The sequence below is a fragment of the Musa acuminata genome, chromosome BXJ3-9 (genome assembly GCF_036884655.1).
Source record: "Musa acuminata AAA Group cultivar baxijiao chromosome BXJ3-9, Cavendish_Baxijiao_AAA, whole genome shotgun sequence".
Lineage (NCBI taxonomy): Eukaryota > Viridiplantae > Streptophyta > Magnoliopsida > Zingiberales > Musaceae > Musa > Musa acuminata.
In genome coordinates, this window is record NC_088357.1 from 935217 (window position 1) to 950624 (window position 15408).

At 38.2% G+C, this 15408-nt stretch overlaps 1 protein-coding gene across 1 annotated transcript; it reads right to left on the reverse strand.

Annotated features, from left to right (window-relative positions):
• Positions 1–461: 461 nt before the first annotated feature.
• LOC135650145 (probable metal-nicotianamine transporter YSL6) lies at positions 462–9365 on the reverse strand. The gene is made up of 7 exons (XM_065169318.1): positions 8840–9365; positions 8351–8523; positions 6115–6212; positions 4672–4809; positions 3622–3811; positions 2207–2339; positions 462–1596 (listed from the first exon to the last, which is right to left on the reverse strand). Exons 1-7 carry the CDS (start codon positions 9195–9197, stop codon positions 668–670), a joined length of 2019 nt encoding a protein of 672 aa, XP_065025390.1. The 5' UTR covers positions 9198–9365; the 3' UTR covers positions 462–667.
• Between the last annotated feature and the right edge of the window lie 6043 nt (positions 9366–15408).

The following is a 15408-nucleotide window of genomic DNA, read 5'->3' on the forward strand; positions in this document are numbered from 1 at the left end:
GTGGGTCATGTCCTCGGCGAAGGGAGAGGAAAGTAAGGACGACAAAAGCCTGAAGAAGTACTAGGCAGGTAGGACTAGTTCAAGAACCTGTCGATCATATATCCATGGCCATGCTGCGAGAGGGAGATCGCAGGTGGCCAGTGGATCGAGGAAGAACAAGGGCGAGAAGTCTTGATCACCGACAAATTAGAAGAAGGTGAGTTAAAAAGGCGAGGAGGAGGTGCGTTTCTGGATCCGGAGACAGGTTGAATGGTGTGAGCGGGGGACACGCGCCACATAGAGAAAACTAATAGATTAATTAGGAGAAGGAAAAGGCAACACAGAGAGAGACGCCGCCATCCCTGCGGCAGTCTAATTCTAGCTTTTAACCCTCGAGAGAAGTACAAGTACGTTCAAATCCCCTCTTTGTCGCTGCGGAAACATTCTGGCACTGCACAGAACCACAAAAATAGGCACAACTGTTCTTCAGAAAAATATAATCGAATTACCTTTCCCGAAAGAATTATAAGCTTATACAGATATTTTATTTGACGCATGACAATTGATTCGTACATGCATAATTGAACTGATGATACCAATAGCCCATCAAATGCTATGTCCATTTACGGATGGCACGGTGGCATACATTCTACATTATGGCAACCACAGACGCAGCTCTGCCCTTTGTTCAGCTGCTAGGAGTGAAGTTCATGCAGATTGGGGGATCAATCCTAAAGATCGACAGGATTGCAGATGGAACGGTCCATATTCCATCACCACAAATCAAGCCTGAAGCCACCGCTCCGGCATAGTCTTCAGCCTCTTTCCGGTTCAGCCATTCCCAGACATACAGTATCACGGTCCCAACGAACATGTCGATCGCAAAATATGCTCCAATGTAGAAAGGCACTGCCATTGCCATCGGTATCGGAATATAACTGGATACATTCTTCGGAGTCACATCCCTCATAAGATTGATCACAAGCGCAGCAACAAAGAACACACAACAGAGCTCCAGGCAGTGCTTTGGCAGCGCTGAGAAGCCTTCGACACCCAAAATAGCCATTTCTCGGTATATGACTGCATATGGAGCCTTGTACACTCCATCAGGGGCTCCGACATCGAAAGCAGTCCAATAGAGCCAGAAAGTGAGAGGAGCTATGATACAACCTAATGCTGTGCCAATCAACTGGGATACAAACATGGATCTAGGAGAGGATAGGGTAAGATAACCTGTCTTGAAATCCTGCATCAGATCGGCAGCGGTAGACACGATGGACATCATAACACCACATGCTGCCAGCCCAGCGATGACACCGCCCTTGCTTCCGACTAGTGAGGCGAAGACGAAAAGTCCGATCTTCCCATAGGTTGACGCAAGGCTCCAATCAGTGAGACCAGTGCCATAGGAATTACAGAAGGCCAGTGCTGGCGCAACAATGTAGCATGCAAGGACTAGGTACCATCTCATCTGCGGAAAGATGCACGGTATCGTTGCAGTGGATATAGCAGCAAGACCAATGTAACCAGAGGCTGCAAACCAGGATGGTATGCGGTCCTTCACAAATGTTTCATTCCGCAGCCTTTCCTCCATTAGCAGTTTCGAACTCTCATCATCTACATAGAGCAGAGATCAAGACGTAAAGTTAAAATGTAATATTTTGTGAACATCTGATAATGCGCACAAACTACATGGTAGTAACTGGATCTTCTGTAAAGGATTGGTTTACAGAACATCTGCAGGAAGACTTTTTGGTTACAATCATGTTTACCGTAATTCATCCAATACTGCTCCAAGACAAATATCTTTGAGCAGTGTTTTTCTAAGAACTATTGTCAGGTCAAGTTGTTACAAGTAAACTCATGTTATATATTACAAAACTCCAGTTGTTTTGTTAGTATGTGGCATGAGCCTCTGGTTCTGCATGCAACCAATCTAATAAACAGGCCTTTTTCAATTTCTAATTTCTTTTAGTCTCTTTTTTTTTTTTTTTCATTTTGCAAAGGCACATGGCGAATGCAAGATTCTACCTCATAAACTTGCTATCAAAGATCAAGACCTCTAGTTGATATTTTCAGTTCTTTCATTTTGTCGTGTGATGTCCACTAAAGAAGGTTAATATAAAAAATAATTATTATTGTCTCAGTTTTCAGAATAAGTGGGATTATTGTTTATACAGGTTAAAATAAAAAAGTGCATCTATAATACATCAATGAAATAGGTTACCTTGATGAGCCACTACAAGGGGAAGGCTTGTTTGCTTTGAGCACGCATTCAAGAATTCCTTGATAGTTATGATTACTATTTTTATCAAGTTGTAAAGACCATCTCCAAGAATAAGAGAGATAGCAATGAAAACCTGGAACAAAGTTAAATTTTGATATTAGAAACTTGAGTAAATGGCTACTCATGTAATAGGCTAGACAAAAAACTAGCAAGTCAAAAGTGCCCTATTTGATAAAATTTAATTCCATTGACATGAAATAATTTTAAAATATATAAAACAAACAAAATCAATATAAGGTCAAAGAACAAGGTCAAAACAACCAAGTGGTGCCACATTTAGATAAATATATCAAACCTAGGTTCTTGGAGATAATTGAGGTAAATAATTTGAAGGGAAAATTCCATCTTTATGCCTTGAGATGCAGTTATCAATGGACTTATCACTCTGGAACTTTATATAAGCCCATGTCCCTCGAAGCCTTGAGATGATTTTTTGTTAATTGAAATTCTTACAAGCGATTAATCAAATTCACTCAGCAATAGAAGCTAATGTCCAATCCAGTATACTTGCCTAGCAAGAATGGTTGAACAATAAACTTAATTTATTTATCTTACATCTTATATTGGAAAAGAGACACCATAAAATAGATGTATTAAAAGTATGTTAAATAGGGATACTATGAAATGATGTATGAATATTTCAATAGTGCATGACTTTGAATGAAACCATTTTAATAAATGTTTTTAGTATAAATAAATAGAGATTCATGAAGTTGAGTGTGTAAGAGAATAATTACATTGGAAATTGCCTTGATAAAATAATTTTTTGTAAGAAAGTTATAGAGCTTTATTTATTCCCTCGACCAATTTCCACCACTCTTCCTCTCTCCTTTTCACTTATAAAAAACAAATCTACTGAATAAATAAAAAAAAACTCTAAGGCCTCTTTGGTAAGCCACATTATGCTACCCATTGAACACCATGTCAGTCTGGTTGGTAGTGTCTTTTAAGAAAGATTTGAAAAACCTAGAAATACTCATGCCAAATTAATCATAAAAATGAGCAATAAAAAAATATTATTTAAATTAGGGATGAAAAAAATCAAGAATTGAAGATAAACAACCAACTCTGAGTGTTAAGGGTGCAAATTCTTTTCAGTTCAGCCAGCCTCTCTCATTAATCCAACCACAGGACCAGCTTTACTATAGCGAAGTGTGCCGAACTCTTTACTTGTAATTGTTCTCAATGCCTTAGCACAAAGTTGATGAACATTAATAACAGTTCCATACTTCCATACAAGTTCTACAACATCGAACTCATGTCTTGTTTATATTTTTTAAAGCTTCATATAGATAGGAAATTTCCTCATGACTCTGTAGCAAATATTTAAATAGAACACTAAAATTTTGTCATACCTTATATCCATAGAGGCCTTTAAAGTCATTGCTACCAAGGTTATTTGGATACCAGTCCCCAGCTTTTGTGGCGATGAACGGCCAAAGGAAACCCCAAGATATGATAGCTCCAAGTAGGACAGAGCAATTAACAATGTGTGGGCAGATGAGACCGCATCCAACATATGTTGGACTGAAATCAAAGTAAAATCTGCATTGAGGAATGTAAACCATAATCAGATGGAACATAGATGAGTGCTTCCTCTCTGGTATAGAGGTTCTTGCTTGAATTGGATCTCTTTCTAGCATTTGCACTACCAAAGAGAATAATTTGAGGTTTAAAAATAGACATGCAAATCCATTGTCATCCCTCAACAGCCAGCATTATATACAAATATCTAATGTTCTTCTTCTTTATTTGAGTGATGATTCAGGTGAATTGACAAACATTTGGCAGGCAAGATTCTTTGGATCCTCAATCAGTATAGCTAATAACATACTTTAATGCAAGTTTCACATTTAATTTTCTGTTAGCTCGATGAACAAATAAAAGAGTACTAAAACCACATGATGTTTTGTGTCTAAGCTTTTTAAATGTTATAAATCATGTTCATCAAAGTAGAAACTCAATATTTAAATTTTCATTTGACACGATCAAAAACTTGATTGTAGCAATGTAATATGTTGCATCAACTCTCCTTTACCCTTCCCTCCTCTCCCACATGCATCGAAGCACACACAGTCACAGTACATAATTGCAAAAGTAAATATTATGATTTGCAGTGGTGTATACGCAAAGCCCTACATCAAACAGTTTTTTAGTCATAAATTCTCCAAATTTTCAGTTAAGGTGAAACAAGAAAGAAAAGATTCTTACATGGAAAAAACAGATATGTTAAAGTCAATTCATATATAAACTAGCTAAGATATTCTACTAAACAAAGACCAAGACACAAGCATAAGATCAAAGCCATTGACGATGCAGCCAGAAAATCCAATGTTTCTCTTTGTACTTTCACTTAGCAAATGCAAAGAAAAAATAATGACAAAAGTTGAGGCAGAAACACTTACGTGTTCTTAAATGCTGCAAGTCCGAGGCTGGGAAAATTGTCAAAGCCGCAGGAATCTCCTACACCACTGAAGAACCATTTAAAGCAACTCCAGAAGAAACTTATGCTCAGATACTTTCCCAGGCAACGAACTTGTTTCCTGCAGTATATCACATAATAATCAACATGTCTAGCTAATGAAAATTATGGAGTCCATGTTGCTAGAGAAGTTATCTTCTTGTTTCTGCATGTTGCAACTTAACTGTGGAAGGAACTAAAAAACCTAAACCAATATAGCAACAACTGTTAATATTATTTCTCCCCTTGATTTGGAGGATGAATTGATTGAATACCCGAGAACCATAATCTTTCAAATGGACAGCTTCTACGATGATGGATAGGGGTCAGGTTTGGCATCTATGCCCCCTGCCCCCAAAACAGTATGAGAGCCTTTCAGCTCGTGCTGCTCACACTCCTAGATCTTAACGGTGGTACCTCTGCTACCATAGTGTGAGCTGGGAGAAGCTCCGAAAATCCCGGCCTACTTCAAAAATGAGCTTGAAAGTTGATCATACAGAATAAAGAAGCCAATCACCACTTTACCATACAAAGGAAGAGGAGAAAATCAAACAATGTGTATGGATTATTAATTTCAAATTTTGATTAGCACATCTACCTTGCATACATCCTCTGTCATGGGTCAGAAGAAAAATGATGGCACTCTCATGGAACACCTTCTTTGTAGAAAAATAATGGCATATTTTCTTTTCAAACATATAGTGTTTGCAGCAGATAACACTACGATCCTTTTTTTGGTTGCAGCTTTAACATTTTGATGGATGTTTCTCTTACTCAAGGCAAGAGTTACTATCTTAAACAATCTCATCAACAATTTCAACGTTGACTATAAAGTTCTCGGAAGCAGTTAGCTACTATTCTGTGTTCTCCCAACAAATCCATTTCATATCTTAATGTCATTAAGATATGGATCTTAATAAACTTACCATTACTACCAAACAACCTTGCAAGAATATTTTTTAATAAAAACCAAACTTCAGAGTAAATCAAATAAGCTACCAAAATTTCCCAGTGGAAGCTTTGTTCGTATTGCTTTCTAGAATGTTTGAGATGATTCTGAGGCCATTTAGTGCATGAAAGTCATATCTTAATGTCATTAGATATGGATCTTAATTAACTTATCATTACTACTTAACAACCTTGCAAGAATTTTTTTTTTTAAAACCAAACTTCAGAGTAAATCAAATAAGCTACCAAAATTTCCTAGTGGAAGCTTTGTTTATATTGCTTTCTAGAATGTTTGAGATGTTTCTGAGGCCATTTAGTGCATGAAAGTCATATCAAATGAAAGAAAAAAAAAAATCATACATTTACATTATCTATCTTGTGCCTGAATAGCACTCAACATAGTTAATCTCAAGCTAGATGCACAAGGAAATAGATATACCCAGCAAGCTCTGCTCCCGTAGTAGTGTGAAAACTGTTTATCAACAAAGCTGTAGCAGTCCCACTAGGATATGTAAGCTTGTAGTCAATTACCATAACCTGCAACATCATAACAAGTAAATATATGGGAATGATACTTTATTAATGTCAATAAAACCTTTAAAGAAAAGGTTTAAACACCACTTGAGATGGGACATACTAAATTTCTAAATGATTAAAACCTCTGGTAATCATCAAGCAATAGATGTTTTTTTTGGCTGAAAGCAATAGATGATTGTTGATTTTAGAATCTTATAGGCATTAGACAACAAAGAAGTTGACATGAGAAAGGGTCTAAGTGACCGTTATGAGATCTACTCTCACAAATGAGGTTCAAGGATAATCACCCCGAGCTTTCTGTCGCCTTTTATAAAATGATACTTACAATGTATTGATTTGTGTTGAACTAAATTGGTTTCCCCAAAGGTAGAAAAAAAATAATAATATAAAGCTTCTTTAAGCTGCCAAACGAAAAATTTATTCAGCCTCTGTATCAAGAAACCAGAGAGCTTGTAAGACCAAACAGTTAAGGCTTTTCAACAACAGTACTTAGTAACCATTTATTCATCTTATCAGGCTCTTGTTGTCCAAAAGAAACTTCAAGGCTAGCAGATAACAACTGATTAGAACTTTATTCTATGCAAACAAAAGAAAATCCAACAGTGCATTGGACTAAGAAATTGTAAAGTGAAAGTTAAGATAGTAAATCCAAATGTTGAAATTTGCATTCTTGGAATAAAAGTTTTTCAGAAAAATAGTAAACTGCAATAATACATCAATACAATTCCTAACTAATTGTCTTACGCAATTTCCAAAACAATACCAAATTATATATATCTCTGCTATGATGACAGGTTCAATGTCATACATCTCCATATTCCTTGCGTACTACATTCTAGCCAAGCTATTGGATTGATGAATAAACTTGTACAAGCATGTCTATATTTACTGCAGACAGAAACCTAATTATACATTTAGTTATTAAGTTCATTTCAAACATATGTAATCTAATTACGGAGAGGTTTCATGGCTTCAACAACCTAAATTTAATCCATGTACATAAATACTTCATATGAAACACTAAAAGCTAAAACTAATCCATTTTCAAATATATTAAGTTTGTCTATGACAGACAGAAGTTTATGAAATGAAATCACTGGTCAATTTCAATACTAAAAAACTCTATATTACCTTGCATGTTAACGTCTCTTTTTCTTAAAGCTTATTCGTTTTGGTCAATGGAAAAAGTAAGGAAAAGAAGGGTCAATACAGGTAATCATTGTTAGAAAATATATTTTCTAATTCCTAAGTATGTATACTTCGTCATGTTGATAGTTGAATGTTCTAGTATTTTTCTTCATGCAGAATAGATGAAATATGGACAATAAAGATGAAGCTCCTCGGCATTGGTTTGAGCATAACAGAAGTAAAAAAAATAAATTCGAAATGCCAATTAGAGCTACTGGAGGGAAAAGATCCATGTAACCAACCCCAAAAAGTTGGAACATTGTTGAACCATATAAAGCTAAAAAGTTATACATTCTATACAGAGAGAGATATTCACTTAGTCGTAGCAATCATTGAGTGTGATAGTTAATGAGTCCTACCTAGACTCGGTGATGACAACAACAGAATGACAAATATGCTTCATGTCACAAAACGGTTCTTGATGAATCCAAATTAAGTCAATTTGAGAATCTACAGGGCCTATTCCAGCCTAAAACCACCTTTGATCAATTTGTGATCCAAGCTGGGTCTCTTTAGTCATCATGTGGTATTTAACACAACTAAAATTAAAGCAACGATTTGATCTCCTTCTTCAATCCTGAACTGGACCCAATTGCAGAAACCTTGTATAGACTAATTTATATCTGTCTTGCTGCTAACTTTCGTTCTGTTGAGATCTCTTTACCAATATTTGATTCCTTAGTTATGGGAATAACTATGTAGAACGTCAGATGTGTATGGAACCAAAGCAAAAGCAGCACTGCTTTATTTACCTACCTCAGTCAACAAATTGGTGGTGGAATACCTTAGCAGAAAAATGATGATCAGAAGCTAACATGATCCATGAAACATATTCCAACATAAAGCATATTTCACTGCAACAAATCCCAACTAACATTATACATAGAATGCATCCAACAACACAACTAAGTTCTAGTACCAAATTCCGATAAAATTATAGCTGCAAATACCTTACGTAGTGCCACGAGGCTAAATAGCCCGAGGAAACTCACAACAAACATGAAACCAATCATCCAACTCAAGGAAGGATTTTTAACATCTTCTGCTCTGTTACCAGGATAATCAGCTCCTATGAGTTCATACGTCCTTTGATCCATTGAAAGCATATACGACCCAAACCCCCCTGTGAAGGAGATGTTGGTTAATAGTTATACTTAACTGAAATGTTAACCCATAAACCACAATCACAAGGATCAACTGTGCCATTCAACAGCTAACACAGAACTTTAGAAGATTGTGATAGCCCCAGAAACATATTAACCATGCGAACCGACAACGTAGCCTCATCACAAAACAACACCAATCACCGGATGCATCGCCAAGATCAAAGAGAACGTGAAAAGAAAGCAGGGGAGAAATAAAAGCCCTATTTCTGCAAATTCGACACGCGACGAAAAAGGAACAACAAATCCCAATACAGAAACGACATTAGCAGTTACCACTGAAGGCCAATCCATAGCAGGCCACGACGCAAGTTTGGATCACCGTGTTCTCCTGCCTCGTGAAGGGCTTCGCCGAGACTCCAATCCTCGATGCAAGCTCGGTCCAGCTCTTGATGAAGAAGAACCCCAAGAGGCCGGCGGCTACGTTGAGCGACGGGATCACTCCCACCGTGAGATTGAGCTTGTGGGTGATGATGCAGAACAGAGCCCCCAGGAGGGTACTCACAAGCAAGCCCCTGACGGTGATCTGCTCCCTCCAAGGTGGGATCTTTTCAGCGTGTACGAGGCCCCCCGTCTTCTCCGGCGGCAGGAGTGGTTCCGAGATCTCCACCGCGGAGCCCACCTCCATTCCCATCGCTTCGCCGGTGATGACCGTGGGCAGTGGAGAAATCGATGCGGAAGGGGGAATCGATAGGACGGTTGTGCGGGTTTCCTCGGAACAGAGCGTAGCAGCGGCGTAAGGAAAGACGGAACACGATTGGTCCTTCTGGCGGTCGACGTCACGGCTGAAGCGGTCATTGTCAGCGTTTCCGTTTGGCTGGTAGTTGGTCGTGTGGTGACTCATCCGGTACTGTTACCGAATAATGATTGAGGCTCTTTGTTTCATAATTTGTGATGAAACCAATCGTCTAAACGACGCTTAGACGGTGATGATACCGTCCAATATTTCATCCTCATCTACAAATAATAATAATAATAATAATAATAATAATAATAATAAAGCTTTGACGACCAAATTATATTAAAAATTAAATAGTAAATAATTTAGGAACTTGAACGATTTTGATGGATAGACCTATGTTTTTGCTACATTACTTGCATCAATATCCAGCTGACCATTCACAAAAAGTTGCAACGGAACTAAGATTATATTGTCATTTAGCTCGTATTAGTAGCATCTAAGCTTTCTCATAATCATAATTTGAAGGAGTTTAAAAGACCTCAAATGTATGTCAAGCAGGCAATTTGTTTATCGCTTTTTCTAAGCTAACTTGACGTCGACTCCACGTCGATAGCTTTGCACAAACACCTTTATCTTTTGATGGATGTGAAAGGCCAAGCTATCGATACACTATATTTGGGAATAGGAGTCGGCGGTCAAAGAAATAAACGAGGTGGACCTGACACATAAATGTAAGCATCGATGGGAGGGTGATGGCATAACCACATCAGCAGGCAACATTTCAAATCCTGTTTTCACATGACTCATTAGAACTAAAATATACATATTCGCTAAACTATACATGATGAAGTCGAGAATATCCTTAGTAGAGATCTAATATTGATTTGATGAATCACACACGATAAGAAGTGGAGTCTTCACCCTAAATATACTATTCTGACGATGATTAAGATTCATTTAACCTAAAGAATCTACATCTTCTAAAACCGATAAGAACAACATCAAGAACATATTGAGCAAGCGGAAGTCACTAAAGAACTACTTTAGCATGGAAACCAATTCACTAGTGCAGCAGCAAAGGAATGGTAGCTGGTGCCTGGTCGGTCAGTGGAAGCGTAGGGCAGTAGATATGACAAGCAATCGGGAAATAAGAGGGCACCGAGTTACTACTTGATTACCACTAAAAGCAAGCATATAGCAGGTCACAATGGAGGTCTGGACCATGGTGTTCTCCTGCTTGGTGAAGGCAGCAACCTCGAATCCCAGCTTCTCGAGAGTGCGCGTCCACAGGGAAATGAAGAAGTAGGAGAGGAGTCCAGCAGCCAGGTTGATGGACGGCGCCAGGCCTACCCTCAGATTGAAGTGGTGTTCGACGATGCAGAAGAAGGTCCCTAACATGGCTCCCACCACCACCCCTCTCACTGTTATCTGCTGCTCCCATGGAGGGATCTCGTCCGCCGGAGGTTCTGCTACGCCTTCTGTGTTGGTCGGGCAATGATCGGAAAGCTCAGTTGCACTCGCGCTTTGCATCTCTCCTTGACCGCGCATGTCCGTGAACTCTTGGATGGAGGAAACTCCACCGCTGCAGCATAATTAGTGGTTGTGGTGATGCAAAACAGCCTCCCAAGCAAAGTTGGTAGGGATCATCCATTAGGATTACTGGATCACGAAGTAAGATTATACACTAGTGATATGCAACTTAGTCGGCAGTTGTGTGACTACGACGTTAATTAGCATATTTGGCTGAAAAGAAAAGGATGTGGTACCAACTCATTCATATTGGAAAATTATAATGTCCTTTTAATGTATATACACTTTAAAATATGAAGAAAAAGATACATTTGCACTTATACATTTTGATATAACTTATATGTTCCATCCAAATACTATGATCCTCCACATATGCTCCTTCCAATAACTTTCAACCCAAAAAAATAATAATAATATTAATTAATTCAATAAATTTCACCCAAAATTCTTTTGATCAATATTCCCATACAAGAACTTAATAACTCAACCTTTATTATTTGTTAATACCATTTTGCAAATCCCAAAGCCCCCCAAAGGAGAAATGTTGTAAGATGTAATTGTCAGTGGATCCTTTGAGCAATGGTAGATGCTTTGAATGATTAACGAATGGGTGGGCCGTCGTCACAAACACCGCGTAATGGGATGAAGTTGTCTTGGTGAGGGCTCGATGTAGGAAGGAATCTTCTCTCCATACGCGACGTCTCTTGCGATGACTTGCAGGCAATGATTGCGCAGCGTATCACAGGCGTCTCAGCGGACTTCTGCATCTTTCCCAACCTACCTACGTTGGCCTGCTTCCCACTCGCCTTGTTTGCTTCGCTGACGTCCATGACAAGGTAGTATTCCCATTGGGAATACATGTCTTCGTACAGCGCAACTGTGGCTGTGGATGAGGAAGACCATAAAAGATGGCCAGAAACAAAGCAAAAGGGATCCGCTCGGCAAACAAAGATTGTCCCATACGTAGAAGCGGATATTGACCGCATCAGAGATCAGAAAACCAGTGGCAGAAGCACGAGATTCTCGATAGTCGTATATAAAAGCAAGACCGTGGTTTCATATGCTACCGCTGCATCAGGAATTCCACCCACCGTGTATAGCCGAGGTATGGAGCGACGAGCGAGGCTTTGTGTTGTGATGGTCTTGGCGCTTTTTGCAGGTAGTACTGCTGCAGCAGCGAGGAGGCTTCTTCGTGAGGAGCCAAGCTTATCGTCCCGTCATAGGTCGGATGAAGTCGACAACCGTCGACGACTCCTCGTGAACGAAGACGAGGAGATGGAAAGCATAGTGGAGAGCCAGCGTCAGGTTCCCTCCGGTCCAAATCCAAGAGAACCACCGGTTTCCGGTGAGTCGAGAAAACATATCCAGCGTCTGGTTCCTTCAGGTCCGAATCCAGAAGAACCACCGGCTCTGGCCGAAGCAGGTGAACAAGTCAAACGAATCCGTCGTCGTGAACCGAGTAAACAGATCCAGCGTCAGGTCCCAACAGGTCCAAATCCAGAAGAACCGCCGATATCAGACCGAATCCATGTCTGATTAGTTCCGATGAGTCGTCCGCAACTTAGAACTAAAGAAAGCACAATTGCCTACGGCCTGCTGCCTTCAAACTGCGTGCGTGTTCAGTATGACCTACGAATAGCAGACGGTCGAATCAAGTTCTTCTTGCTTGTATCTTTCCTCCATTTGCTAGTATCGTCAGTTGGCATCATGAAACAATTTTCTTTATGTGACGAGTAGGTAACCCTACTTGATGTTGTACGTAAAATGCCTGGAAAGAAACCAATGATATCTATCCAAAGAGCGTGCTTCATTCGTTAGTTGCAAATCTATTAATCTTTTGACTGACAAATTATGTGCATAGATACTGACAGTATCATATGAGCATATCTAAATTGTTCTTTAGAAGAAGATTTGTCCGTATGGAATGTCCAAAAGGATACTCTTTTCGTTCCAACTTTTCTACTATCAAATCATCTTTTGACCACCTTATTAGCAACTAAATATAATGTGATTTCTATGCTGCCACTCTTAACTGTCATGACTCTCTAAATTCCTCCTCTTTTTTTTCATGCTAACGTTACAGAGAAAGTATCCATTTCATAGCAAAGGCAAGTCTTCTCTTCGTTCCAATAATCCATATAGAAATATATTTATCTAGAAATTGATTATAACATCAATTCGGAAATTAAAATAACGTTAAAAAAAAGCTTCGTGATTCCATCATCTATTCTTTCGTCATAACATCATCTCATTTAAGGGGAGAGAGAATGTTGATGCCTCAGCATCTTTTGTTAGATTGAGAAGTATCGATATAATATATTAGTGTCTGTCTGTGATTATATATATACATATATATATATATATATATATATATATATATATATATATATATATATATATATATATATATATATATATATATATATATATTCTTGCATTTTCTTGATGCATGATTTGCCCACAATCTTCTTCATTCTTCCATGAAGAAGACCTTGCAATTAGCTGCACCCGTTCATCTTCTTTCCGGCACAGTGACTTGTCCCCGTGAGCTGAGCTCCCTCACCGCTCGGCCTCCTCTCACCACAGTGTGATGGGCTGGGCTTATAAGATCACATGCAGCATGGAGAACGCCATGGTATACCTTGGAAAGCCAAGGCAACAAATTAACATCTTGCATTTAAAACACATTCACTGTTTCCAACCTGAGAACATTCATTATTTACGCTCTTCTGTAAGTATTGGAGTCTCAACCTGGTGTTGCAACATTGCCTAAAACTGTTTAGCTTTTCTACTGAATCAAAGGATTCAAGGATTGATTGATGCATGGAATTATTTATTAGGAAAGATTAAAAATATATTTTTTAATCATAAATAATTATGTGTAGTCTGGATAGAGGATAGAATGAGGTTTACATATATGTGCTAGGGAGGCTTAAAAGATGTTGTAGTTGAAAGATGTGAGACTATTAACAGATACACTGAGAGAGAGAGAGAGAGAGAATGAGATTTAGAAAGATTTTACTAAAAAATTAAATATGTTTAATTTAATTAAGAATATAAATTTTATAAAACTTAAATCGATCTTAAATAATTAAAATTTTACTATTTTATTGCTATTTGTTGTCGTACTGAATCAAAGGATTACAAATGTCATCTGACTGGTCCAAAGATAACAGTAGAAGTTATGCAAAAGAAAAGAAAAAGGAGAGCAGTAGGAGTGAGAAAGCAGCATTGGAATCATAAGAGATAAGGAGCTAAGAATAAGAAGACAACGGAGCTCATGTTGTGACAAGAGACTCTTTCATGCGCATCTGCTTTTCGACACACATAAATCAAAGGAAGCACACAATTTCCTTTTAATTATACGGAAAATCGAAACAAATGCTGTCCCTGCAATCATTTTAATGTAATCAATTCCTGCTTTGTTTTGATTCATCAGCTCAAGCGTGACCATGTGTTTCTTGCTGTAGGAGTAGTCTCATTTCAGCAAAAAGTACAAGTAAAAGACAGTAATTCCATGTTATGATTTACTTTGACGGCAAACTATAGTTAAACCAATAAAAAAAAAAGCCCTCTAATCTCTTAATAAAAATCTCAGGTAATCAGTGATTTTTTGTTTCCTCCAAAAGACAAACAAACTTATTATCTTCTCTCCCTCCCATGAGAGGAGATCAAAACCTTCAATTTAAATAGAAGGAATGTATATATGTTATGCCAAAGTTCATTACTAGCTAGGCTGCAATATGATTTGCTTCAGCAAGCCATGAACTTGATGATCAGTACATGCTTGTGATTCTATGTATGTAACTGGAAAATATTTGAACTTCATTGACCACTATTCATTCCAAGGCTTGAGATTCAAGATATGAAAATCACAGCATCAGATTTTTTTTTTTTTTTGTAACCAATTCATAATTATTTTTTTGGGAGACAAAAAAAAAGAAAAGAAAAGGATATGGTGGTTTGACACTTTGGTTGGTGCAAAACATCCATCGATAAATGAGGAGGTTTCTATCACCGAATGAGAGAATGGACAGTAGTAATTGATGGGTAAAGGCCAACCTATGCTCTTCACATCACAACCTTTTTCTTTTCCATCCACCGGACATGATTGACCACCAATATCTCCTCTTTGTAACAAAAACCTTTGCTTTCCCATCACACTCGAGGATCTGTTCTTGTCTTCATCATTATAAATAAAGGCTTTTGTCTACCACCCATCGACGCCATGCTCATTTCCACGGATGGTGACAAAGTCCTGTAAGGTCATGTTCATGATATTCCATGAATATTTCTCTAACCTCGCACCCACCCAAAAAGAATTCCATCGTACCCATCGATTAAAGGAAAAGTAGTAGCAGCAGGCATCGAATGCCAATACAGTTTTGCAAGCATGTACACTGTGGTGAATGATGTGAATATGAGAACAGGAGGGCCAGTTTTTCCATCCGATCATATGACCACAGAATTGATTACATATTCATATGCCTTTTTGATGTGATCAAGAATCTATTTGTGTTCTTTATGAGCAGGAGCCTAGACTCTACCTAGCCAAAGGTTCATCATATATATTATTAGCATGTGACAAATCAATCTTTGATAAATTCACATAGCCCCTAAGAACAAATGTTAG